This window comes from Doryrhamphus excisus, chromosome 16 (assembly GCF_030265055.1).
Source record: "Doryrhamphus excisus isolate RoL2022-K1 chromosome 16, RoL_Dexc_1.0, whole genome shotgun sequence".
In the NCBI taxonomy this organism is placed as follows: Eukaryota; Metazoa; Chordata; class Actinopteri; order Syngnathiformes; family Syngnathidae; genus Doryrhamphus; species Doryrhamphus excisus.
The window spans coordinates 6,593,329-6,621,325 of NC_080481.1; the positions used below are offsets into that span (position 1 = coordinate 6,593,329).

At 44.7% G+C, this 27,997-nt stretch overlaps 1 protein-coding gene across 2 annotated transcripts; it reads left to right on the forward strand.

Moving 5' to 3' along the window:
- The first annotated feature begins 24 nt into the window (after positions 1-24).
- Positions 25-27,995, forward strand: filip1l (filamin A interacting protein 1-like). Of its 2 annotated transcripts, XM_058052041.1 has the most exons (6): positions 25-326; positions 12,491-12,785; positions 12,850-13,023; positions 13,089-13,267; positions 23,138-25,883; positions 27,537-27,995. In XM_058052041.1, the coding sequence occupies exons 2-6, from the start codon at positions 12,498-12,500 to the stop codon at positions 27,744-27,746; spliced, it is 3,597 nt and encodes a 1,198-aa protein (XP_057908024.1). In that variant the 5' UTR covers positions 25-326; positions 12,491-12,497; the 3' UTR covers positions 27,747-27,995. The 2 variants fall into 2 exon arrangements, with proteins under 2 accessions (XP_057908024.1, XP_057908025.1); XM_058052042.1 differs by lacking the exons at positions 25-326; positions 12,491-12,785; positions 12,850-13,023; positions 13,089-13,267 and adding an exon at positions 20,932-21,315.
- The last annotated feature ends 2 nt before the right edge of the window (positions 27,996-27,997 follow it).

The following is a 27,997-nucleotide window of genomic DNA, read 5'->3' on the forward strand; positions in this document are numbered from 1 at the left end:
TCAAGGTGTCAGAAGGCAGGCTGGTTTAAATTTAACTGGCTGATATCTGCTTGGCATCCCCCTCACTCACACTCACACACACATGCACACGCACACAGGCTCAGACAGCAACGTACCCGCGCAGCCTCAGACACCATCGAGCAGCACCCATTCAGCAGCAGCCTCCCTCCATCGGACCACCTTGATTGTTCGGGGGGCCTGCCGAGGACATTCGACTGGCGGCAGACAAGAAGATTGCGTTGAACACTGAGGATAAACACTTCATCCCGGGCGTCAGGCTCTGCAGAATCACAGCAGCGCAGTTAGCGGTTGCTTAGCTACCAGAGGTAAGACCGGAGAGGCTCTCATAAATGCTTTCAATGCTGGACAGATAAAACACATTAGCTCGAGTGGCTTCATGTGCATCGTTCTGCTGCAGCGCAGCAACGTTGGCTTTACCCGGGGAAAGTTTCAGAGAGCACCGTGTCCATAAGCCACCTCGGACCGTATTAGCATGTTTGGATGGTGTTCCTGAGAGGTTATTTACCACTGGCTTTGGAAACAGACGACAGCAGCAGGGGAGGGTCAGTTGACGGTGATATGTCATGCTGTTCAAGAATTTCCACTTCACTTGGCATTTAGTTGCACAGCAAAGGTGTTTCTATTTTTCATTGACATCACAGGCTCACCGGCAGAAGTGGTTGGCTGATGTGTTGACATGTGATGAGGAGCACATGTGCAGTACGTATTTATTAGTCATTGTCGACATTGTTAAGCCCTTTTGGTTTTGGTCAAATAACTTGGGTTCTGTGAGGATTTTTGGGCGTCCTGTCATGATGAATGTATGGATTGTATTTTGTGACAAATGGACTCTCTGCCACAGGTCCCAATACGGTACTATCTCACGGTCCGGGTTGTGATATGAGTGGGTTTTTAGGCAGTTGTGGCTGGGACACCTAAAACAGCTATTCTCAAATGATCGGTCGCAACCCAAAAGTTGGATCCGTGACCATCGTGTGACAGGTTAGTTTCACCCGAACAGCCATATGTTAAAGTTGAGAACAGAGTCTCTGAACAGAGGGGGAGGTCTGTGACACCACTTTAATCCCAAGTGCAATACTGTCCTTTCATTCCTTCCTAAAAGATTCAAACAAGGCACAGCCACCTTGGTGGGGGGAAGACAGGAAGTAGTGATGTCGGGGTTTTTGCTTGGTGTGGATTACGGCCACAACAGTAGCCCATGTTAGGGATTATTGTACCTGTTGTGAGATAATTCAAACGTGCAATAAAAGTTGTTCCGCCGATCAAGTCTGGTGCTTGTGTGTCTCACCAAACATGACTGACACTGATTGAGCAGCGTATCAGAATGTCTTTGAATGAGCCTTCTGAATGCCTCATTTGCGTATTTTAGTTCAGTTAGCCATTTTTGCCATTAATAATTACCCATTTCAAAATGTTGAATTTAGGCAAAATGCCTACAATTTGTCTAATAATAATAATAATAAAATATTAATAATAATTATTAAAATGAATAATTAATTTTTGAAAAAACAGGATAGAGTGAAGGGATCACTCTACTGTATATGCAAAACGCTACTCGCATCTACAACCCTCAAGGCATGCTGGGTAACATTGCCGTTGCTACTCTTCCCCACATGCTACGCACGCAATTTGGGTCACAGCTTGTCATTAAGGTGATGATGGCAGCCAAACAAGTTCATTAATCCCTTAAAATGTGCAATTTCCACTTGCAAGATTTGCTTTGTAACCAATAAAACCTGACATATAGGATGTTTTGCGTTTTTTTTTAATTACATAATATATCTTGACTTACATTTTCCATTGGAATAAGTTGCTATCCAGAGACAAAGGCCTAAAAGGAATCATGCAGCATGCTGCTGGTGCATGTTGGGGGTTGGCAGGTGAGTGGAAGTGACAGGTTGATCTGATTAAGTGTGTCCAATAGCAGGGCAGCAGGCCAACGCCTTCTGGTGCTGCTAATCTGCTTCAAGAGATTGTTTTGCCACTTTACAATTTGTAGACTCACGTGAGCGCCAAGTGTGAATGCTGGCAGTTTTAGCGAGAGCAGGGAAAACAATATGAGGGCTGAAGCCGTGCTTGTTGTTTCCTTTGTTAATCACTATGACTGTCATTTTTCACGATGTGGACCAACACAAAGATTCATTCAGTGATAGAACCTAGAATCAAGTACAGTCGTTTCCTCATTTATTGCGATTAATTGGTTCCAGACATGACCATGATATGGGATTCAGCTTTAATAAATGGAATATTTTGTAGTTATAGCATAGAAAGCCTGTTTATGACTTTCTACTTATGGTTTAACATTACTAGAACCTTGTAGGCATGAAATAACATCCTTGTTTACAACGCATTGCACAACTCTTAGGGTGCAGGTACTCAAGACCACCGCAAGTTAGCAAGCTTACCAGTTAGCCTCAAATGTATTTCTTCTCGGCCTAAAACTTACCACCTGCACTCAGAATGGAAGGATAACTTTTTTAATCATCATGTCGGACATGCCATGGCTGACTTCATGACTTCATGCAGTGTTAAGGTAATGTAATGTAAGCTAATGTCTCAATGTTTTGTGTCACTACTGCCACCTAGTTGCTTGCATTTCAAGATGTTTTCACTAATGACAGACCAACAGAAATCATTTATTCATTTTTAATATTGCGAGGGACGGCTGTATCTCTAGTCTTCAGCATGGAGCTTTATCCCAGCTCACGCCCATTGTTGACTAGTGGGAGGTTCACATGACAAGAAACATACACGGATGTTGCTTCATGAGACAATGGTGAGGTGCTGACATTCATAAGGTTGCTGGTTGTACAGCAATGTTAGGTCACAGAAAACGCACCTTGCCATTGATTGACAGTTTGGGGGTAGTGGGACACAGGTTGCTAAGGTACTTTGAGCTTTACCAGCTGGAGGGCGGATTGCGAGGTCTGGCTCGGAGGCTCTGCATAGGATTCATCAATGACTCTCAAACATGCCAAGCGCATTCCTGTGGCCGCAGTGCTGCACCTCAGGTTGCACCTGATGCTTCACCCCCATTCTATGGTATCAATAGCACTAGGAAAGGCCACCAAATTCATTAAAAAAATGTAATTCACAGCACGTGATACTGGCCTGGCCTTTTGTCTGTTTCCGGGTCTTTTGATTGTTGTGAGTAACTGAGACATTGTTAAGCGGTTGTTCATACGTGACCTTTTCATACCGTCATATACCTTGAAAGCGATGCCAAGCCATGCCTACTGGCCTGACATATTACAGTGTTTTCAGTCATTTTTGTAGTTTCATGATTAGAATCGTTATACTGATGCATGTCTTACTTATGTCTTATTTTATTTTCTCTTATTATGTCTACAATATTGGGTAATAAGAGTGTAACGGTGACTATAGGATATCATATCTAGAGTGCTTTGGTAATTAAAAATTCATATTTAGAAAGTCTTGAACAGATCTGTATCTACAAAATAATTCACTTATAAATAATTTTTGTCTTGCTCAATCTTTCAAATCATTTTAGCATCTTAGCATCTCCTAGCCATCATTCACAGTAGCTGATGTATTGTCGCGTCATCATTTTGCGGTGGACACTTCTGCTGTGCAGAGTGAGCTGGAGCTTATCCCAGGTGATTGTGGGCAGCCTGACCTGGTCAGTCAATCCCAGTGTAAGTTCCTAGCACATGATTTACCTTCCATTGTATAGCATACAGTAGCACTGATTGATGGCGGCGAGGTCGTCCAGTCCAAATCAAAGTGTGGAATGAGGGCCACATGGTGCTCGCTGACTCGTTAGGGCTCCCTGGATCCAGTTTCACTCATAGAATAGCTGCCACTCCGAGCTCTGGGAAAAGAGCACTATTTATACTCCAGCAGAAACGCCAGTGTTGTCCAACATTAGCTTCGCTCTGAGCTTGACCTGCAGTCCTAACAGTCCAAATAAGTCCAAGGAAGTTAACAGCCATCACACGGTGCTGTGGGATGAATGTACATAACCATTGTTTAAACTAAACAATTTCAAGGAAGGAGACGTTTGTAAAGTGGGAAAAGTAAAAAGAAACCTTTGCAGGACTGACTTAGTTACATTAAAGCTTGCCAAGAGATTTGGACAATGCTTCCAACTTTGTGGCCACAGTTGTGAGGCTGTGAGGCTCGGATGAATCTGCTGATGAAGGAGAGGAGAGCCTTGACCTCGGCCCAATCACATATGGAGACTTAAAGCTAACATCAGTGACCGCCAACCCCTCAAATATGCGTGTGGTTGAATGGACAATCTTACAGAAGGTCCTACGGAAGCTGTCTATCAAATCATGCGTTTGACTGAAGGGTTTTCATAGTCAAAGTCATGAGATTTTGCCCATAGTTGAATGTGTTTATCCATGTTTTGATGAAAATCATGACGTTGCAGTCCAAAAGTCTCTCACTATACTCGTTAATACCGCACAATAACGAGTAAAATGATTTGGTAAGGAGAGTTCATACAATGTAAGCGGGAGCTTTGTTTTTCCTCAACGCCTTTCTCATCCTTTTTTACGCTGCCTGTGAGTACTTGTTTGTAGACTCTGGAGATCTCAGGGACGGGTTGAAATTGGTCCTAAAAATGGTGGTGCTGCAAAATCCAATGTCCAAAGCTCCGGAAGGTATAAGATGTAGAACTCATGGCGGTCAAGTCATGTAAGGATGTTTGATATCAGATCATATCAGTATCCGGACGTACCAGATACTGACTGTTTTCTGACCTGATGCCAGAATCTGTCACCTGCAGTGCTCACATGTGCCAGTGCGTCATTGCCTTCTCTCCAATTAGTACATACGCTTCGTGTTAACGACACAGCAGGTTGAACTCGGTTTCCCCTGCAGGCACAAATTCTCGAGGTGGTAGACATCCTGAATGGCCTTGCTGGTTTACATGCATACAAAATCCCCACAGAGCTCCGCATGCAGCATCTCGTGGCTATTTCTGCATTGTACTCCCAGGAGGGACTCAACTTTGCCTGTGAAATTCCTGGCATATGTAACATGATTAACTAAAGCGACACAGGTGGCGGGCTGTCGCTAAATATTCACGCCGGCAGAGGCCATGCTGTGGACGCTCCTCCTTTTTGAGCTGCCATTGTTGCCCTGTGCTGTGTTGCACGTTGTCATGGAGACACTTTGGCTGGCTTAGTGTGCTTACAGAGATTGTAGGGCAGCACCTATACCCACACCTACTATTAAGATAATTAGAGATGAGCAAGAACCGACGAAGGGCGCTGTGGCCGGAAAAACAGTTCAGTCATTCAGACCTCCAAACTGGCAGGCTGTCCATGTCAGACAGTGTCCCAGTTCCACCTTCTCTTTGGTCCCATTTTAGTGGCGGTCTTTTGAGTTCAGTGTTTTACAAAGTTAGTCATCAGCAGCGGATGGTTTAGCAGCTAATGGGTCAGACTTTTCCCTCAGGAGACGATGTCATTGTGTGTGTTTTCTTTCATTGATCCTTTTTGGAGAGCAGCCTTTGAATGGGTGACGGTCTTGCGAGAAGCGCACGGCTGGCGTGACCTTGTAATGATGCCGAGCATCATGCCACGCAACAGAAGCAACTCTCGCAGATGAAGTAACAGATTGCTGACCATCCCATAAACCCATGTCCTGCTTAATCTGCCCTCAAGTGGGGGCTAAAACCCACAGAGGAGGGCATGTAAGTGTTAATCCCGACCAAATGGTCCTTGTAGGTCTTTGACTGTCCCTGTCCAACGTATGTGAAGCACACCACCCATTTAACCAGTCTATTGATGCTGAAGTTGACTGAGCTGAGCCAGACTACCAGGGGTGGCAGACCTGAGGGATACCCTGCTTGATTAAAAACACACTGCCCTCTGCTGGTTGTTTGGTAAAGATGAATGTTTAGATCTTCTCACACATTTGCCTCCCTTGTCTGCGAGGTGCGAGACTTACCAATGAAATGAAGAAACAATAAAGTTCTGCGGTGTCACAGCCTGCCTGAACCCAAGGACCCCTGAAATGATTCATTGCGACAAGCGGGCTGATATTACTCCCACCCAGCAGCTCTCCTGGCTTCTCTCGCTCATAATCACCTGCTCCAAAACAGACCCGGTTACAGTAAAGTTACTGCAGCGTGCGCCAAGACAGGAAAGCCGATACGGGATATTAAATGCAATTGTGCGTCTGAACATGCGCTGAGGCTCTAGCGGGGTTCACAGAGCTAAACATAGCATGTACAGTTCACTTCTTGTGCGTCATGGTCTGTTCATTGATGGCTGATTTCACACAGCATGACCGGTGCCATTAAAAAGTCATTTGCTTTCTTCTTCTGCTACTTGTTTTTTCACAAGCGCTGGCCTTGTGGCACAGACGGGGATGTTTGACAAAGATATGTGTTTCACTGACTCAAGGGCCTTCGACAAAGACTCAAGGTTCACAGAGTCTGGGGTGCCTGACAAAAATTGTACTTTTACTGACTCATGTGTGCTCGATGAATATTCAAGTTGTACTGATTCACAGACGCTTGGGGAAGACTCAAGTTTCACTGACTCAGGGAGGCCTGACAAAGATGGAGGTTTTTCTGACTCACGGGCGCTTGACAAAAATTGGAGTTTCACTAAATCATGGATACTCTCTAAAGACTTGAGTTTTACTGACCCCTGGGTACTCAATGAAGACTTGAGTTTTACTGACTCTGTGATATTGGACAAGAATGCAAGTTTTACTGACCCCGGGGTACTCAACGAAGACTGGAGTTTTACTGACCCCTGGGTACTCAACGGAGACTTGAGTTTTACTGACCCCCGAGTACTCAACGAAGACTTGAGTTTTATTGACCCCTGAGTACTCAACGAAGACTTGAGTTTTACTAACCCCTGGGTACTCAACGAAGACTTGAGTTTTACTAACCCCCGAGTACTCAACGAAGACTTGAGTTTAACTAACCCCTGGGTACTCAATGAAGACTTGAGTTTTACTAACCCCTGTGTACTCAACGAAGACTTGAGTTTTACTGACCCCCGAGTACTCAACGAAGACTTGAGTTTAACTAACCCCTGGGTACTAAATGAAGACTTGAGTTTTACTGACCCCTGGGTACTCAATGAAGACTTGAGTTTTACTGACCCCTTGGTACTCAATGAAGACTTGAGTTTTATTGACCCCCTAGTACTCAACAAAGACTTGAGTTTTACTAACCCCTGGGTACTCAACAAAGACTTGAGTTTTACTAACCCCTGGGTACTCAACGAAGACTTGAGTTTTACTGACCCCTTGGTACTCAATGAAGACTTGAGTTTTACTGACTCTGTGATATTGGACAAAAATGCAAGTTTTCTGACCCCTGGGTACTCAACAAAGACTTGAGTTTTACTGACCCCTGGGTACTCAACGAAGACTTGAGTTTTACTGACTCACAGTGCTCAACAAAGACTGTGTCACACAGAATTATGTTTTACTGATTCACAAATACTCTCAAGTACTCCCAAAGACTCGAGCTTCACTGACTCTTCGGTGTTGGAACTCGACCTGAGATTCACTGACTTCGGGTGCTCATTAAGTATGTTCAGCTCGGCTGCTGAACACGTGCAGGTTTCTGTACATTGAGAGTTCATTTGAGACAATGAGGTAAAAGCCCCGATCTGTCCAGTACAGCTTTTAAGGTGTCAGAAAATGAGGTTTAACAACATACTACCACACAGGCGCACGAGCTGGCCCCCGTTACACAACCAAGTCCATAACCATCTCCAGTCCACACCGGAGTGATCATATTCTTCATCCTTCGTCCTGAATGATCACTGGCTCCATTTCGCCTTCAGCCATCTTGGAAGGATTACTGCAATAGCCTCCTCTGTGGTCAAACATTAAAGGACTTCATAAACGTGCCACGTCTGCTCGCAAACACCTCATTCAGAGACCATAAGAACAGTCCTCCATGATCTTCACCCAATCCCGGTCTGATATCCAATTCCCGTCACCATAGTCCTTGGCACTGTGTGCTATGTTTGCACATCCTTTTTCAAATTTGCACTGTCAGGCATGCACTCGTTCATGTTTTTAAAGTAGTGGAAATTATGCTGGAACCTATGCCAGCAAAGTTAGGGAAAGAGATGGTGTAAGTCACCTGTCAATCACCAGTAGGTGTAGTTGGACAAATGGCGCCCCCTGGTGCTGTGCTTGCCCTGCAAAGTGCAAACTGTGAAAGCGCAGGGGCAATTGGGATACCACCATGCTGCTCTAAATGCATCTCAGACGCTGAATGTGCTGAGTCGGCTCTGCTGTATTGACACAGAATCCTTGCTGGTGAGCAAACGTGCAACCGGGTCTTTTCGCCAGGAGGTGGAGGACTTCACTGAATCCCCACCTTGTTTCCTCTGCAAGGATGGATTACGTCTGCAGGAAGCATTTCGGAAGGTTTTATGGCACCTCATGCAGCCCCAAGCTTTGGGCGCCACCTGTTGCTACGGCAACCATCTGCCCTGTTTGTAAACACTCCGCTCCCTTTTTGGCTGCGTGATTGTAATCTGGGCAGGGAAGCGTGCCACTGCGGTGGTGCTGTTTGCGCAGGACTAATGGCTGTGAAGTAAAACATTACGACTTACTTCCTGTAGATTATCGTAATGTGCAGCTGAATAAATAATAACCGCAGCAGGTTCTGATGCTGTGCTTCACTAAAACAACAAATTCAAGGCAATGCCACGCAAAATAATTAAGTCCCTGTAATGACCTTTTAGTTATTTATGCACATTTGTGAGATTGCATCCAGACTACACAGTTGTCCTCATAAGTCATTTTGAGCCATTTTGCGCACACTTTATGTGCAGTAGTGGTTCTATCCTCTTAGGTCACACAGAGGCTCCGCGTCTTTCCCTCCCCTCTCTTCCTGCTCCCTCTGATCCTTGTTCCTCCTGCCCTCAATCACATTGGCAGCAGCATGACGTCAGGCTGCAGGAATGTGCTGCTATTGTGTGCGCGTCTACATGCGTTGACTTTCTATGAGCACACCTGCTTCCTTTCCGTTCACCCTGGGGATTTTAACGGGCAAATTCAAAGTGAAGGCCAAATAGAAAAAAAAGAATGGCCAAGTGTGAGTGGGGAGTCCAACAGTGGAGGAGAGTGGGCTCTGATAGCCAGTCACAGAACCTCAGCTTGACTTAGAAGCGGTCCAAACTACCTCCAGGTACTTACTCTAGAACAGGGGTCTCAAACTCAATTTACCTGGGGGCCACCGGAGCTAGGTTCTGGGTGAAGCCGGGCCGCATCAGGTTTTCAAAAAAAACGCAAAACGCATTTATTAAAAACTGGAAAAAAATCAATAATATCAATAATATCTTCAATGCTTTTGCTTCTGTTATACCCTTTTTCAGTACTTTGGTTCCGGTTTTCCACACCAAAATATCTGATAAAACATTCCACTGTTCGCAAATATCTTAACTTTTATTTTTCTATACACAAAATAAGATTAAAAAAAAATAAACAAATTAAGAATAAAGACAATGAATCAATCAATCAGTAATAAATAAGTAAAATAATAGTAAAACAGCAAATAAGAAAAACGTAAGAAACCACATTATTTTTTTCAGATTTTCAGGGCAGATTCAACAGTCATTTAACCTTTAACATGAACATTAATGAAACTTAATAATTTTACCCAATTAGCAAGTTAGCATCGTACTCAGTTCCATCTGGGAGCAGTGTCGTAACTTTAACAACATGTTTGATGAGTGCTTTATCTTGACGTGTATTTTCCGTTTTATTCCAAATCATTTCCTGCATTTATTTGTACCCAGCGTCATAACCCTTTAGCTTCATTGCTAATCCAAAGCAAAACAGGGCAGACAAAACTTTGGTATCAAGGTGGAGGCCTCAAACTAGCGTCTCACATTTGGCTCACGGGCCGCGAGTTTGAGACCCCTGCTCTAGAAGCTGAAAAGTGCAAAGGAACAAAAACAAGAACTATGATTGTTTTCAGTATTGTCGTAATGAAGTGCTGGATAATATCGGTAACAAAGCCAATATGCAGAATCTTGACGTAAAAGGCGTTTTAAAAGTTAGAAAAAAATCAACCAAACTAACAAGAGATCCATCAGAAGTACTTCATGTTCTAAGTTGTATTGTGTATAAAGAGTATTCACTGTGAAAATGAATGGCAGCACTACAAATAACCGTTTGAGACGCATTTTTGTCTCCCCCAGCCTGAAAGTGCATTTTTATGTAGAGATAGAGAACCATCTGTTCAACTTCCTCTCCCCCCGTGTGACCCTTTTTAGGGACTATGTGATATATTTCTGATCCTGCTCGCAGTTTTGGCAGATATGTGATACTTGCACATGCTGAGCTGCTGTGCACGTCTGTGACCTTTGGATCTGTTGCAGCCCCTCACCTTTGGGCCATGCAGCTTGCCAAACATGCTTGTGTGAGTGTGATATTGTTGTTAGTAAAAAGAAACAATATATTTTTCTGTATATATATTTAGTGGTGGGAAACTCGATTCCGGGCGGCACGGCGGTCTAGTGGTTAGCGCGCAGACCTCACAGCTAGGAGACCAGGGTTCAATTCCACCCTTGGGCATCTCTGTGTGGAGTTTGCATGTTCTCCCCGTGCATGCGTGGGTTTTCTCCGGGTACTCCGGTTTCCTCCCACATTCCAAAAACATGCTAGGTTAATTGGCGACTCCAAATTGTCCATAGGTATGAATGTGAGTGTGAATGGTTGTTTGTCTATATGTGCCCTCTGATTGGCTGGCCCCGTGTACCCCGTGTACCCCGCCTCGCGCCCGAAGACAGCTGGGATAGGCTCCAGCACCCCCCGCGACCCTCGTGAGGAAAAAGCGGTAGAAAATGAATGAATGAATGAATGAATGAAACTCGATTCCTCAAGGTCACAAAGACTCGGGTACTCGACTCTCACGAGTCAGTGGAACTCCAGCTCACTTTTTCATAGCATCTGTGAGTCAGTGAAACTTGAGTCTTCATTCAGTACCTGTGAGTCTTTGTCAACCTGCTTTTTAGTGAAACTCACATTGAGTCATTGAGTCAGTGACACTTAGCAGGGGTGAGTAAGTAAACCCCTGCCTCCCAGTAGAAAACACACACACACACGTTCTGCTGGTACAAAGGTGTTGGAGTGGATGTGGAGGAGTTTTTTGAGTGGCAGGGAATTATTGAAGCTCTGAATCATGTGGCGTCTTGCCTCCACAATGCAATCTGTCGGCCATTGCTCTCAGTGATGATCAGCGAGCCGCTTCTCACTTTGGCGGTTGCTGACTGAAACGCTGCTGCCACAAGCGCTGATATTTGGATTCAGCTGAGCGGAATAAAGTGACTTTCTCAGTGCACAACATACCCTGAAGTAAATCTCTTAGTTTAGAATTGGAGGTGATTTATTGTCCTCTAATGGGTTTCTAAACCCTTGGAGGCCCCTGCAAATCTTTTCTTGTCTGAACTCAGATAGAAGCCCAGATAGAAGATGATGTAATGCTTCTGGCATTCTTGAGAAACATTATAAATTGCACGGTCACAGTTAATTTGCTTGTTCTGTGAATTTATCAGAGTTTGGATCATCGTAATCAGCGAGACCCCGGTCGCCCAGCACACGTCAGCGCCAAGAAGACTTTGGTCTATGGCAGGGGTCTCAAACTCAATTTACTTGGGGGCCACTGGAGCTCGGGTCTGGGTGAGACTGGGCCGCATCAGGTTTTCCAAAAAAAACAAAAAAAAAACGCATTAATTGAAAACAAAAAAATTTAAAAAACTTTGCTTTGGTTCCAATTTTCTACAAGAAAAGCTCTGATAAAACATTCCACTGTTCTCAAATATCTTACTTTTTATTTTTCTACACAAAATAAGATGAAAAATAAATAAACAAATCAAGAATAAAGAAAATCAATCAATCAGTAATAAATAAATAAATATAATAATAATAATACATCGGCAAATAATAAAAACTTAAGAAACCACATATAGTTGGTGGGTAGACAAATTATTTTTTTCAGATTAAAATTAACAAAGCATTATTAGAGCCCTGTAGACATGACAAAACACTATAGTCACATTTATACTCTTTTTATTTACAACATATTGCGCAACTGCAGGGTCTTGAGACACATGCTAACTCGCAAACTAGAGAGCTAGCGACCTAAACGGTAGCCTTCAAGTTATTTCCTTTAAACTTAAATAGCCAAAAACTTACCACTTCCACACGGACAGGGAGGATAACTATTAACAGTTATTTAACCTTTAACATGAACATTAATCAAATGTAATAATTTTTTCTGGGTACATGATACCATAAAGCATCCAAATCACCACATTTGGCCCGCAGGCCGCATGTTTGAAACCCCTGGTCTATGGTCATGATTCTTTTTTATCCGAAAGTCGTCTTCATTTAAGCCAAAGGGGCAAAAACAGCAGCTATGAACGGCAACACTTGCGTATTTGACTGTTTTCCTTTCTCTATTTAGTACCAAAGACCATATCAAGCATATCCACTTCTTTCACAGCAGCAACATGCGCTCCCGAAGCAGCAGCCTGGAGGATGTCACCAAAGTCAAGTTGGCCAAAGAGCCAGTGGACCCTCACAGGCAAAACTCAGAGCGGGAGGAACTCTCAGCACAGACAGGACGCCGCAGTCGCCACCGGGAGCCGCCAGATGACACCGGCACGATCCAACGGAATCACAAGACGACCAAGAATGGTGGGAGCGGCGCTGCAAAAGTGGGCCGGAAGGAGAAAGGAAGGGACCTTTCCCGTGACGACCTGGTCTTCCTGTTGAGCTTGCTGGAGGGAGAGCTGCAGGTAATTTGAGGGGACGTCCTTTCCCCATCTTGCCAAATGCTAACCTATCGTCTTCTCCCTGCAGGCCAGAGATGAAGTAATCACGGTGCTGAAAGCAGAGAAAATTGATGTTGCCCTTCTGGAAGCCAAATATGGTTTCGTCATGCCTCAAAAGGTACTGCAGGCTTTGCAGCGAGACGCCATTCAGGGCAAAGCTGAGGGCCTCCAGGAAGACATCTATGAACAACCCATGGTGGAGGTATGTGCTGAGGTTGAATGATTTCTCTGGAACACAAACGACATGGAGTTGAATGTGTTCTGCAGCTGGACAAGCTGGTGGAGAAGCAGAGAGAAACGTACCGCCGAATGCTGGAGCAGCTGCTGATGGTGGAGCAGGCCCACAAGCAGGCCTTGTGCAAGATGGCGGACGAGAAGCGCCACCACGGCGAGTTTATGAAGAAGAGCGATGAATTCACCAACCTCCTGGAGCAGGAACGCGAGAGGTCAGTGGGAGCTATCGCAGCACCGATGCCAGAGGTTCTCTTCCTCAGTGGATCTACCTTGTCAGAGCAAGGCAGGCAGACAATGACAGCGTAGGGGGAGGGGGGGGACAGTGACCCGACTCGCCCTTGATTAATCAAGGGCCTGTCCATGAGTGATGACCTCATCGCATGCCGACTGATGCGGGAGCAGCAGGGGTGTGAGAGCGAGAACGGCGTGCTAAGCAGCAACAGATGTTTCCGAAAACATGACCTCAGCTCACAGACGAACGCTAGAGACGGCGTCTCGCTCGACTTTGTTCTTCTGCAGAAAACTCAAAGCAGTGAGTCTGTGTCTGCTTGCTCAGTTCAATAAATAAATAAATACAATCTTGGTTGTTATCGAGCATTAGACGCCAACCAGTACTGAAAGTTATGAAGACATGAAGGTCATGAAGGTCAGTTTGAACTTCCAAGACTCTTCTCTGTTGTGGCAATGACATACTCTTTCTGGAATATTATATTTACGTATATTTACATCACCACATTGCCCCAAAGGGGGACAGAAACGTAGGAGCGACACGCTCCCCGGTTTCAAATACGATAGAAATGTGCTTTGTGTTAATTTTTTTGAGTGTCTGGAACAGATTCATCGGATTTACATTCTTTTTTATGGGGAAACTGTTTTTTGATGAATTAAAAAACGGGGGTACCATTGTATATGGCTGCAGGGGGATGTTTTGCACCCAAACAGTAGCAGCAAACATGACCGCCACGACCTCCCTCCGCCTTTTTATTGCTCCGACGGGCTTGCCATATATCTTCTTCCCATCTGGTTGGCTTAAATGAGGGAGTGGTGACATCACTCAGGATCAGCTCGAGAACATTCTTGGGCGATGTCCTCATCATCGTAAAGATGCTTATTATCTAGACCTGCCCTATGCTTGGAACAGAACGGCCTTCTCTTGTACAATGTGGGATTTTGGTTAAAAATGATCGGCGTTTTCTGCTCAAGCTGGCCTGAAGGTTGTGAACTCGTCTGCAGAGTTATGTGCTGTTTTCTGCAAATGACAGCGCGTTCAGGGAAATAGTCAGGCAGCTGTTGCGCTGCATGCATGAGCAGGATCTGTCAGCACCCCCGCACTATTAAGATGCCATCAGGCCGTCAGAAAGCGCTCAGCCTCATCCATCAAGTGGCGCTGACTTGTGCTTGCATTGGCGGATGTGACGTCTTTCCTGCAGAGATGCACACCTGTATTCTCTGCTTGCCGCATGCCCCGCATTCCTGCTCCATGCCAGCTTTTCGGATTACGGCCAAAGACGATAAGGAGGAATGAAGTTGTTGAAGTTGGACCCGGAGACGTTCCTACCAAACATGTCCTTGTATGGGAAACAAGCCATTCCCCAAGCGGACGTTTACGGGATGCTGGCAGTTGTGTGCTTTGCGTGTTGAGGCCACAGATTGCATGAGTACACCACGTTGACCCAACACACATTCTACCTCACCTCCAAATACGTCAGTGGGCCTCCCTCCAGAAAACATCCATCTTGTGTCTGTCTGGTCAAAACCTACTTGTTGAAAAGGACAGCTATCAAAAATGAGCGCATCAGAGTGACGGTATGATGTCACCGTGTTCGGTGGAGAGGGAGGGAGATGTGTGTTTCACCCTGTGGCTAAACGGCTGATCAAAAGTTCCTGATTTGCTACTGCAATTACATAATTGTCTAAATATGAAGGTGAGGGTTTGCATAATGCGTCGAAGATTATCGTGAACCAGTCAAAGCAGCACACCACTGCATCTGTAAAGTGGGCTGGACAAACGCTCAGATGGTTGTTACCGCATGGTCTAATGTGATTACAACCCGCTAAGAAATGTAGCCTCTAGAACCACATGGATGTGGATGTCTGCCTTATGGAGACGCAACGTTTGGAAAAACGTTCGGGTTGGAAAGCAGGGGATTTCTTTTTCTGTGTTGATGTGAGAATGTTTAATTTTAGAGCTCACCTTTCCTTAAAAGGGACAAGCGTCTGGCAGCAAATTGCATACAGGGCAAGATGAGCTTGACAGACTTAACGGCGTCCCTTTGGAGGTCTCACTTCAATGGAAGAGGCTCAAAATTAGCAATGATGTCATGCTTGGAAATACAGAGCTGGTAAAGCGTGTGACAGCCTGTGCTTTCCTTTATTTACGTGTTTAACAAATGATTTTGGCCAACAGGCCGCCTACTTGTGTCAGCGCGTATGTACTGTACTGAGACCTGTTTTCATCAAGTCAATCAGGTATCGTTTGACTGATTCGTCATTCTTCTTCCTGACCTCAACCAGTTCAAAGACATTTGGGATTAACAAGAAGCCAGATTGGGGGTTGTCCCAATAGTTAAGATCAGGCTATGCAGGTGTGTGATGCAGTCTTGAGGTTTTATATACACTACATTCTGTAAGCATGCAGTAACGGGTACTTCCATGATAACACATACTACTTACAACATTTATATAACAACATATATATTACTTATGGACCAACGCCTACAGGCAGAAGTGTCTACCTGCAAATGCATCACGAAAGTCGAGTCTTTCCTCTTGTCTGGAGGAGTATTTAAACCAACGGCTGACAATGACATCCTTGTGAGAAGCTGTGGTTGAGTGATTTGAGTCACTCCTTTCACTTTCACGGTTGCAGTTTGGCCTCACTTAACAGAGAAACCTGTACTGAGTCACAAAATGTATCGCTTGGCATCAGTGGTCAGACCTGTGCTTCTCAAAGAGCGGGGCGCCTGTCAGTATCAGTGTCTTCATGCAGTGTCTGAATGCATGGTATTGACCCAGATAGGTGGCAGCAGTGTTCAAACTAATTAACAGGTTGCCTGTTCAAGTCCACGGGAATATCGGTGTAGTGCTGGCAGGGGAAGGACAATGGAGATGTTTCGGGCAAAAATGAAAAGAAAACAGAAGAAAAGTGGTTATAACTGTACTAAAAAGACCAGGAAATACGGTGTCCCTCAGGGTCCTTGGAATTCTCCTAATCCCCCCACCTTCATGGAGCCCCTGCCAGCAGCTCATACAGTGGTTTGTACAGATAAATGCATAAATATTATCAGGTTCCCAACAGCATTTCAGTATCTCTGTCCCCTAAGGGGGCATGACGGAAAATAATCCAGAGCCTCAGCGGTTAGACGGCTTTTGAAGTTCAAATGAGCAAAGTCTTGTCTGAAGTGATGGAGTTCAGGGGTGGGGTCTGACTATAAAGGCTTCGGAGGTCAGATCCTATTCCAGGAGTCCCAGGAGACAGCGAGCAGTTAAAGGAGGAGGAAGCTCTCATGTCAGCAGGAAGACAAGCCATGAGGCCCCTGCAAAGAATCAAATGTGCCGTGACACGGTCTTTGGGTCACTTTGCCCGGTCTTGTTTTAGTAGAAACTCACACACAGCGTATTGCGTCAGTGATGCCTCCAAGGTCTCAACAAAGTTTAATCAGGGGCACAGCGTGTGCGGTTTGGATTAGCGCACAGGCAAGAGATTAAATGCTGTGTTTCCATCACTCTAATTTAATGTAAGTATAGCATGAGCTCACCCTAGAAGAACGCTCTTTTTTTCCAAACAAAGAAATTCATGAGCTCACGTTTGCAGAAGTCATGTGTGCGCCAGCCAACTTCACACTGGAGCCAGAGCGACCAACATAGCTGAGCGAACATGCTTGTTGGGCCTCATCAAGCTGCTATGTAAAAGCAAATTCATGCCATCAAATGCAATTCGGCCAAGTAAGGAAATTGGACGGGGCAAAAGCACCCAACTCTGAGGGTCTCTGAGGACCCCCTCCAAATGTGAGCCAGGTGTGGGGTTCAGTCACTGATGCACAACCAATAGGGTTGGTCCACACTGTGACATCACCTAGAATTTTGCAACCACTTATTTATACTACCCTCTCGATAAAATGGCCTCTGGAGTTACAATGCTTAGAGGAGTCATCCATCTATGACTCTCACAGAAGGTGCTGACATGTTGACGTCACACAGCATGGATGCTGATGGGTTGGTGAGTTGCCCTTGAACTTGCCTCATCCCGTCAAAGTGCACTGGCAGGGCAGTGATGTCACCAAGGGGGTGTCATAGGTTTGGGAGGGAGGATTCATGACATGATCCATGCAGGTGAGAACTAAAAGGGATCCCTTTTAGCAAGCGGCCTGGTGATAAAGAGGCTGCATGAGATGGAAAAAATACAAGATAAGATGCAAAACCATTGTGGGGTAAGAACTTTGTCGAAATGCCCATCTGAGGTTTTCCAATAAGGCCTCGGAGAATGGGATGTGGTCAGATGAGACCAAAGTTGGAGCCTGAGAAATGCCGAATATGACCCTAAGAACACCATGCCGGCTGTCAGACATGGTAGTGGAACATTCTGCTTCGGGTCCGTTTCCATGCTAAGGGTACAGGAGTCTTTGCCACACAAATTGGAATTTATGGTTCAAGAAAAAGCACATTAAGATCTTGTATGGGCCTTGCCATTCTCTGAAACCTTAGTAAAGAGGAGTGAACCATCTGCACACAACCTAGTCAAGAAATTCTGTACTGTTCATGTTTTGGTGACAAACTTACAAAATCATCATTGGATCAAACCATTATTTCCACCATTAAATAGTTTGTTTTAATTTGCAAACTGGCCGTTTGGTAATATTAGAGATCTGTTCATGGTAAAATCCCATCATTGTCCATTGTGTACTAAAGTATACAGTATGTTGGGTTGGGTGTAAAGATACCTTGAAATGAACAACAAACAGTTTTATTTGCAGACAGGCTAGAGAATGTATCTAGTCATTGCAGGATTTGGACAAGGCAGTGGAAAACTATTTCTTCTGTGGCTTCCTCTCCCTGCCAGGCTGTTAAATACCCAACAGAAGAATGGGAACAAACACGCATTCCCGTTCCATTCAACCGAGTTGCACTGCAAAGTCGCAAGACAAAGTTACGAGATTCGACAGGCAATGGCTGCAGCTTGTTAACTGTCATTCACAAACCCTGCAGGGCACATAATCGTGGTGGTTTAAGACTGCTCCTGATCCGTCTTGGTCACCATAGAGTGGCACCGTAAAGCCACTGTGTCTGCACCGACATAAGCGCACGGGATTGATCAAGGGATTGATTGAGGGAGAGGTGGAGAAGGAACATGATTACAAGCTGTGCTCACCCAAGTTTGCAACACATGCAAGAACACTTCTTGCTTAGTATTGTTTCGAGTTTACGCCAACCTTTCTTAGGAAGTAACAGCTCTTAGTGAGTCAATGACAGCCTGCAGTCTGCATGGTTCCACCCTTCAGTCTCAAGATGATTCTTGCCTATAATCTTTGAGCAGGATCACACACATTACTCATGATGCAGGCGCAGTGGGAGCTATTTGTTCTTAGGTCTGTGTAATGGATAAACAACAAGCCAAATAATGATACTTCAATGTCATGAAGAGGTTCCCGGTCCCAAGTGATGTCTGAAGTGTGAAGTTACGTACTTATACAAGCAAACTTCAGTTTTCCAACACTGTAGTTTTTTTTGGTCTGTCAAAATTTTGCCTCGGTTCTCGTACACAGACCAAGTATCACCTGTGGTAGCCCCAAAGAGTGAACCAACTCAATATTTTACCTTCCTGGAAGCAATGGTGAGGTGTTGGAGGACAGTCAAAACTCAGTTTGCCTCGGTTCTCATATACTGTCTTGGTTATCGTACAGTTGTAACAAACTTGTGTATTTTATCCACGCAGCTCCACACTAATGCTCGAAGAGCTCGGCAGACATCATGTGAATAGAAAAATCACATACAACAGGAAGTAGGAGAAAATGGCCATGATTGAATGAAGTAACAAATATGTGGCTGGACTACTCCCAGCATTGCTTGTTTACTGGATAACACACCGAACACCAGATGTAGCTATACTTAGTTTCCCCAATACTACCATATACTGCAAGGCAGTGGTTCGCAAAGTGGGGTACGCTTACATCAATTGGCATAAGGGTGCGTGAATAAAAATTAAAAAACAATTAGCGCCTTACACCAAAATTACAAGTGTGCCTGAACTCCTCACTGTGCGAGAACAGCGCAGCAGGAAGGAGACATATCATATCATATCAACAAATAAGTACGTCTGAAAGATGGTTTATGTTTTTGAAGTGTGCAGGAGTAGGGGGGTACGCGGCTTCAGGTCAAATGTCTGAAGGTTGTACGTGACTGTAAAAAGTTGTGAGAATGTTACACAAACTAGTCTGTTTGCAGCAGCAACAATAAGTTCCATCCTGGCAAAGATGGAAGGAATCAAGGAAGCCAATATTGGTGGTTGCTGCCTGACACTGGTCTCTTTATTAGGAACACAACATTTGAATTACGCTTGGAACTGTGCTATAATTCACGTTTTCAGTGTATTTTCAGTGATTTCCTAGCAGCAGCCAATCGTGTGTGTGTGTGTGCGTCAGATAATGAGTGTTGTCTGCCTCAAGCAACAGCCGGCGGCTTGGTCACATTTCATCCGAGACGGCGCGACTATCAAGACTCAGTGATGTCTCATCACGTGTTCCGTCTTTCCAACCTTGAAGCGTTCTCACCACCAAAAAAACTAAAGCTGTCAAAAAAAAAAAAGAAATTCAGGTTAGTCGTTAAAATCTTGGATGGGCAGCATATGCTGCTCATCTTGGCTCTTTTGTCAGCGGGTGAGCTTATGTAACACATCTAACACACACACACAATTTGTCATTTTGGAGTGTTTGTGTAACCGGCTCTTTTATTGGATCCCAAACATCTGTTTCCAGTCTACAGCAATCACATATTGGAAATTTACGCACACCTCAAAATAGAATCCCCACGCTGGATGACCAAATTGTTTGCACCGAGGAGCACACAGTTTACTGTGGTGAAAAGGCAGAGAACATCAATTTTAAACAACAAAGGTCACCACCTTGCTTCCTCTATTTTGAGGAAACTATGAAATCCTGACCTCAGGACAGGACAGCGCTGGATTAGCTTGATTTGAGCCAAATCCGGTTATACCGTATGATTTCTCACTCTGTCATGGTGATTAGCTTTTGTGACCTTGGTTCACATTTTCGGTGTGAATGACCTTCGCCAGTGTGAAGCCATGGTCACTTTAAATCCTTTGTATTCCGTTTGGAGCAGAAGCATAGGTTTGGACTCCTTTGAATTTCTACCCTCATCTATCATAGCTACCATCAATTCGGGTGTATAAGCCACACGGACTCCAATGGCTTGATGAGCTTATCGTGACTGCACTTAAAGCTTGTGATTGGCTGCTCCCAAAGAGAGAGCTCTTATTTCAACAATTAGTGAGTAAAGCATATGTCATGAATTTAGCATTTAGCCATAAATTATCACATTGCTGTATAAACCACAGTCTTCAAAAGTAAAATAAAAATGAAGAAAACAGTGCTACACACTGAGTAGAGAAGATTTTTTTTTTGTTTTTTTTTTAGTGGCGCCCCGATCGATCGGCCAGTATTGGTGGATATCAATACCTTCCTTTATTATTCATAAATTATTATTCATGACTTTTTCTCGTTCGATTACAACTTTTCGTCTCTTAATATTTTGACTTTATTGTTGTATTGTTACTTCTTATGTTTCAATGTATTTATTTTCATGTTTAATTATATTTAATATCACTTCCTACATTGTCCTTATTTTGCCACAAGCAAATAAAAAACAGCTGCTGGCTGCAAATGGCCTCTTAATCCGGTTTAATCCAGTTTATTGGAAGGTATCTCATTGGGTTCAAATGTGCCTCCTCTGACACAGCAGCCAACACTCTAACAGACCCGCATCATTACACACCTCCTCTCTGCATCACATCCTTAGACAGACACACTCGTGCATACGTTTGAGTAAGCAGGCAAGCACACCCCCTTCTTGTGAGTGTGCAATGCCAAACTCCATATAAGGCCATGCTGGTGATGTCATGGTCCACGGGCTCAGAGAGCACATCCCTTATTGTTTGGTCTGTGTAGAAATGCTACTCAGACGGCCAGTCGGCTGGTGCACAGCAAATCAACACATGGCAGTGACACAAGGGGAAGCTTTGCTGCAGGTAGGTAGGCTCGCTTAACTTGGGGGGGGACACTGAATTTATCTTCAGTAGCGTATGACTTTCTCACAATATATACATTTTTATAAGACATTTGAAAAATAGCCTTTTTTCCTTCCAAACCCAATGTTTGAGAGCAGGAATGTACATCTGTCAAGTCATTCATTTTCTACACCGCTTGCCTGCGTTAGGGTCACGGGTGAACTGGAGCCTATCCCAGCCGACTTCTGACTGGGGGCCAGTCAATCACATGGCATACACTTGCTGTTTCTTAATGTATAATATGTTGTATATGAAGTTTACAATTTTACATATCTGGGTTTCTGGTCCTGTAGGGCATGTACTGTTTTATATTTATGCTCTTTGCAGTCGTATGATGTACATTCATTCAAAGGACACAACATAACTTTACCTCCTTACAAAGATATGATCAGTCCAGAATTTCAACCAAAAATTCAGGTTATTAAAGGCAAAATGAATTTTTATGTGATGGATGGAAGTCGATATTTAATCCTCCTGACTACATAGAGACGGAGAAACCCTTGTTGGCAAGGGCAAAGGTCAGATATTTCTCGTCTTTGGTCACTGGGATTAGCAACTTGAACGCTTTCAGCTCCCTCCACAGATTTCTTTGGGAAGTATGAGACCGTCCTTGCTAGATCATCGTATAATAGAAGCCGCACGGGTGCATTGTGGGCACTGCAGCATGTCAGTCCATTCCTAAAGTGTCTTAGCAATGGTGTTCTTGATGTCTGTGCTCCAACTCCCTTGAGATCATGAACCAGCTCCTCCAGTGACTTTCTAGGCTGATCCATCACCTGACTCCCAATCATCCTTACCCCACGGGGTGGAATCTTGCATGATTTGAACATTATTTTTTTTTTATTTCTTCTAGTTTTTGATTATTGTGCCAGTGGTCACTTCTTGCTGAAGTGAATTTGTGAGCTAGATGGGAACACCATCGCTCTTAGTGGATCAAATACTTATTTCACAAATTGAAATAGAAATATCCTTTATGGGAGATCTTTTGTGTTGCTAATCTGTCTGTTGTAAACCTACCACAAAGATTATGGAATGTTCATGTCTTTGTAAGCGGATATACAGTAGATCCCTGCTTTGGTTGGAGGCTTAGCAGCAAATTTTACTAGTTTTGTCACATATTTATACATTCTGGTTGACTTATAGTGAATGAGATGTGTCTTCTGCAGAGAAAAGGCCCTAATTCAGAGAAAAACTGTCTGTCCATTGAAAATTGCTTCAAAAAGCACAGCATGGACGTCGTTATGTTAGTTGTACAACGTCTGAGGAGAGAAGTGAGACAAGACACATGGGCTAAAAGGATTACATCATAGCCCGCAGCTGAAGTGTTCCCAGTGTGTCTTTGATGGGGGCGGGGGGAAGGGGAGGGTGGGGATTTCGGCACAATCTCCGCAAAACTGTAATTGCTTTTTGAAAGAAGGGAAATTCCTTTACAAGTATTAAAAAATGTATTGCTGGGGAGGGGTTGGGAGCACAGGAATGACTGTTGCATGCCAGCAGCGTCTCACACAGTGGCCACAGTATCCCATCAGGTGTGCGGATGTAGTACTTGACGTGAAGAACACCGACATCTGCCCAGAGTTATTTCCAAACACCTCAAATAAAGCATGTCATAACATTCCGGTTTTTACTCATTTGTTTTGTTGTTCATTACGTTTATGACTTGGGTGTTCACAAACACAAATGGAGGTAATGTCTTTTGTTAATGTCAGCCCACCATGCAAAGAAAGAAGACCAGAGAGAAACGCTTTAAAACGTTTAACACTTTCTGTGTTTTCTTTTTCAGGTTGAAGCTGTTAATTGATCAGGAAAAGGCCTACCAAGAACGCAAGGACCAAGAGAACAACAAAAAGGTCACAAGTTTAAAAGAAGAGCTGACAAAGGTCAAGTCCTTTGCATTGATGGTCGTGGATGAGCAACAGCGTCTAACAGAGCAGCTGAATCAACAGACAGCAAAGGTCCAGCAGCTGGGCACGAGCACTTCCCAGATTCAAGAGGAGCTGAGCTTGGCCAACGATCACCTTCAGGAAGAAGAGCGCAAGGTATGTCGCCTGGAGGCGGAGTTGCGTGATTGCATCAATCGACACCATCAGGAGCAGGAGGCCATGACGGCCAAGCTGACCAGTGAGGACGCACAGAATCGGCAGCTGCGTCAGAAGTTGTCGACCCTCGGCAGGCAGCTCGACGAGCTGGAAGAGACCAACAAGACACTGCGCAGAGCTGAGGAGGAACTGCAGGAGCTGAAAGACAAAATTAGCCAAGGAGGAGGTGGAAACACCAGCCTCATGTCTGAGCTGGAGGAGCTACGGAAAAGAGTGCTTGAAATGGAGGGGAAGGATGAGGAACTGATTCGAATGGAGGACCACTGCAGAGACTTGAACAAGAAACTAGAAAAAGAGGCGGGTCAGAGTTGCACTTTGAAGGCTGAGGTCGATAAGCTTAATCACAGAATTACGGACTTGGAAAAACTGGAGGGCGCGTTCAGCAAGAGTAAACAGGAATGCAGCTCGTTAAAAAGTAACCTTGAGAGGGAAAAGGCTGTGTCAAAGGCTCTTTCCGGCGAGCTGGAAGCCTTGAAAGCTCAAGTTAAAGACCTTGAGTCTTCTGAGGGTCAGCTGGCAAAAGCAGAGTTGACACTGAAGGAGGACCTCACAAAGTTAAAGACACTCACAGTCATGCTGGTGGATGAGAGGAAGGCCATGGCAGAGAAACTCAAGCAGATGGAAAACAAGGTACAAAACAGCACCGGCAAACTTCAGGCAGAGCAGGATAAGGTGACATCCGTCACCGAGAAGCTCATTGAGGAGAGCAAGAAAGCCTTGCGGTCCAAGGCTGAGCTGGAAGAAAAGATGTGTGGCACCAAGAAGGAGCGGGACGATCTGAAAGCCAAGCTGAGAGCTGAGGAGCAGAAGAGCAACGATTTAGACTCAAAGATCAATATGCTGAAAAAAAGGTTGCAATCGCTAGAAAATATAGAACGAGACTATCTGAGGAGCAAAGTCAAAGACGAGCACATTAAAACACCTACAGCAAACCGCTTCCAACAAGAGGACAACAAAGTCAAAGACTTGACCCAGGAAGTTGAGCGTCTCCGATGCAAGCTGAAGGATATGCGGGTTGCAGAAGGAGACTTGGTAAAAGCAGAGGAGCTGGAATCCCTGGAAAGGAGGTTGGCTAACGAGCAAAAAAAAGCCAAGACATTGATGGAGGAGCTGGAAGTATCCAGAAAAGAGCTTTCCCAGTACCAGCTGGCTGAGAAAAACGAGTCCACCCAAGACGATGTTTTGTTAAAACGTCTGAAGGACGAGGAGGCCAGGTCAAGTCATTTGGCACAAGAGGTGTCCGCTCTCAAAGAGAAGATCCATGACTACATGGGACAAGAGGAGTCCATTTGCCGCATGAAAACAGACCATGCCACCCTGCGAAGAAAGATGACCCAACAGGAAGTCCGAAACAAAGAATTAGCCAGGGAGATGGAGACGTTAACACGGGAGCTTGAAAGATATCGAAGATTCAGCAAAAGTCTGCGCCCTGGCCTGAATGGACGGCGGTTTTCGGACTTGCATGTTGCCACCAAAGAGGTCCAGACTGAGCCTCTAGAAATCCCACCTCCCAGCGACAAGACATCAGTGCCCCGAGAGAGTCCTTTGCTGAACGGTAAACTGTGTGACGAGAGCGAGCCTGAAGATGAGGTGATCTACAACAGGGGAGGGAAAAATGTCTCCTCCCTAAAGAACAATGTCAATAACCTCAATAACAGCATGAGAAGAATGCCGTTTGTAAAATCAAAAGAGGCCCCCCACCTCCTGAACGGAAAATTGCAACCACGTCCAAGTGGCAACCTCGTCCAGACAGGGGACGTGGTGTTGAGCCACAGTCCCGGTCAGCCGCTTCACATTAAAGTGTCTCCCGAGCATGGACACAACATGGCGACTCTGGAGATCACCAACACTCTTGCAGAGAACACGCCGTCATTCACCAGCACCGCAGTCATCCCCACAACTGGGGGCCCGCCGAAACAGAGAATCACCATCATCCAGAATGCGGCTATTTCCCCGACTGCAAAATGTAAAACCTCCCCGATATCAGACGGACCTCGCTCACCCGATAGGCTGTTCTCTCCTCTCGCCATGTCAACATACTCCAGAGCGCTCACCCCTGACTCTTGTGGCTCTCTGACCCCGGACAGAGCCATGTCCCCAATCCAAATAGTCTCCGTTACGACAGGCACCCCCGACCGCACGCTCTCAGCAGAACCGGTGGAGGTTGTCGGAGGGCACTCCGTATTGCGCGTGACCCCCGAGCGTCAGAATGGTTGGCAGGTACAGCGATCCAACAGCTCCGGGCCAAATGTCATCACCACAGAGGACAACAAAATCCACATCCACTTAGGGAGCCCCTTCATTCAGAGTGTCAGTGCGCCGGTGTTGGCCAAAGGCAGCACTGCAACATCCAAAAGCAACAACAAAGTCACTAGTAGCATCATGATTAAGCCCACCACCACCCAAACCCAACGGCCATCGCAGATTACAGTAAGTAATGCTTATGACTGACCCCCTTCCCCCCCAAGCCTCCATCCCATCACCCAAGACAATCAACCCAAACGTAACCCAACAACCTTGACCCATCTCCATGTGTGTCTCCCTTGCTTCAGAGCAAGCTAGCTTAGACTGGGGCTTTCATTTGGGTTGCTTTCCTGCTCCTGTTTGATTTGCATCAATCGGACTAAACAAAGGATTTGAACGTGTGCACGGACTGTGTTGCTTTTTCCACTGATGTACCATTACCTATCACATTTTTGGGGTTGTTTCTGAGAATTAAAGTGGTTTTAGTTTGTCATCACCCGCCTCATTTATTCACTGGATGCAGCATGTTTGATGTGAGTGGAATAAAAAACAAGAATAATTGGCCCATTTACACTGTCATTGCTCAATAATTCATATTTACACATTGTGTGTTGTGCTCACGCTCTTGTACTCACACAACTGAGCTATCAAACTGCAGGGAACAGTAAGAAAGAAGAATAGAATAGAATTTCACCTAACAAAGCGCTAAAACATAACTGAAGTTTGTTAACCCTCTGTTCACCCGTGATGTGAAAGATAAGTTAAATTACACTTTTTGCAAACACATTTAAAACTAGATTGTAACTAGAAGATCAAACCGGAGCATATTACAAGTTCATGTTTTTTTCTCTCAAATTAAAGCTGTTTTTTCTATTTCTTTTTTTTTTAGTTTTCCCAACTATCTCAACTTTCTATTTGTTAATTTTTTTCTCGTAATTAGGACTTTATTTTGACTTTGTTCCTGTAATGTTATGACCAAAATGACAACTTATTTTTCTTTATAATTTGGCTAAATTATTCTCATAAAATTGAGATTTGTTTCTTGTTAAATTACATGTTTTCTCTAAATTTTATTTCTGTAAAATATCTACTATCTTTCACCATTTCTGCTGGTGCTTTTTAAATATAATTGTTCCAATATGTCAACTTTCTTCTTGTAAGTTATGACTTTAGTTTTACCCAAACTATTTTCCACCATCGCAGGTCGCAAATGAACCCCAGGCCACACTTGAAGCAAAATGTTGAGCTACGTCGCAGGGAAATACAAGTTTTAATGTGACGTGGGTGAAGTGAGCTGGTGCTGACAACTGTTGCAGGGAAAAAGCCACCGCAACCCGGACCCATGCAGCATGTAGCAATGAGCTGATGATTAAATCAGGCGTTAAACCAAACAAGCAGGAAGCGGTCCAGATGGAGAAACTGGATGCTTGACAGTTCTGGGCAGGAAGTGATGATGCGGGCTAAACAAGATGCTATTCATTAGCGGCAGGCCTGAGAAAGCCTGTGAGCAGCTGGGTCTGCTGTCTGTGACTCACGTTGGATTCAACAGCTGCACTGGCGCTTCCTGAATGGACGGCAGTGCAGCTATGATAAAAAACGCTAATAAAAAACTGAATGTCACATTGGGACGCACATTTAGACCATAAGGGGTTTCATCCACAACCTAAGAGAGAACAAAAGTCCATGCAAACAGTCATAGTTTGTACCAACATGTGCAAAGCCTTTTGTCTTATCAAGTGTTTGCTTCCATCTAGAGGTCAATTTTTAGTATTTCATCCTCACCAACCAAAATGGCCGCCTCTGCATGCATGCATGTCTCATCACTGTCTCCTCCTCCAGATACCGCTAGAAGCATTCCGACGCCCGGGGCCGACACGGATCCCCAAACCGAAGGGCTGCACATCTCTGAAAGGGCCGGGCACCAACTGGGCCATGCAGAACAGGAGCGGGTCCCTGCACGCTCCTCTCAGCGCAGGCAAAGGCCAGGCCGGGCACACGGCTACAGCACACAGCAACAACAATCCAAACCTGGCTAACCGCAGGCTCTAAAGTCAGAGATCAATGACACCGCTAACATGAAAAGGTCATTTGGCATTTCTAGAAATCAGAGTACTGTACTAGAAAGGTTACTTGCTAAACTAGAATCCTGACAATGTGTATTCATGTTTATCAGATACAAAATCCATGTTTAGAGACAAAAGTTGACTTTGTTTAGACTGATAAACAGCAATAATGTACATACATGTGTAAAGCTGATGGGTTAATGCTGCTGCTTCACACGGTTAACTAAGTCTTTTTTT

Coding starts and splice junctions, on each gene's coding strand:
- filip1l (XM_058052041.1), top strand. CDS start 12,498: ATGCGCTCCCGAAGCAGCAGCCTGGAGGATGTCACCAAAGTCAAGTTG. Junction 12,786..12,849: donor TGCTGGAGGGAGAGCTGCAG/GTAATTTGAGGG, acceptor TTCTCCCTGCAG/GCCAGAGATGAAGTAATCAC. Junction 13,024..13,088: donor ATGAACAACCCATGGTGGAG/GTATGTGCTGAG, acceptor TGTGTTCTGCAG/CTGGACAAGCTGGTGGAGAA.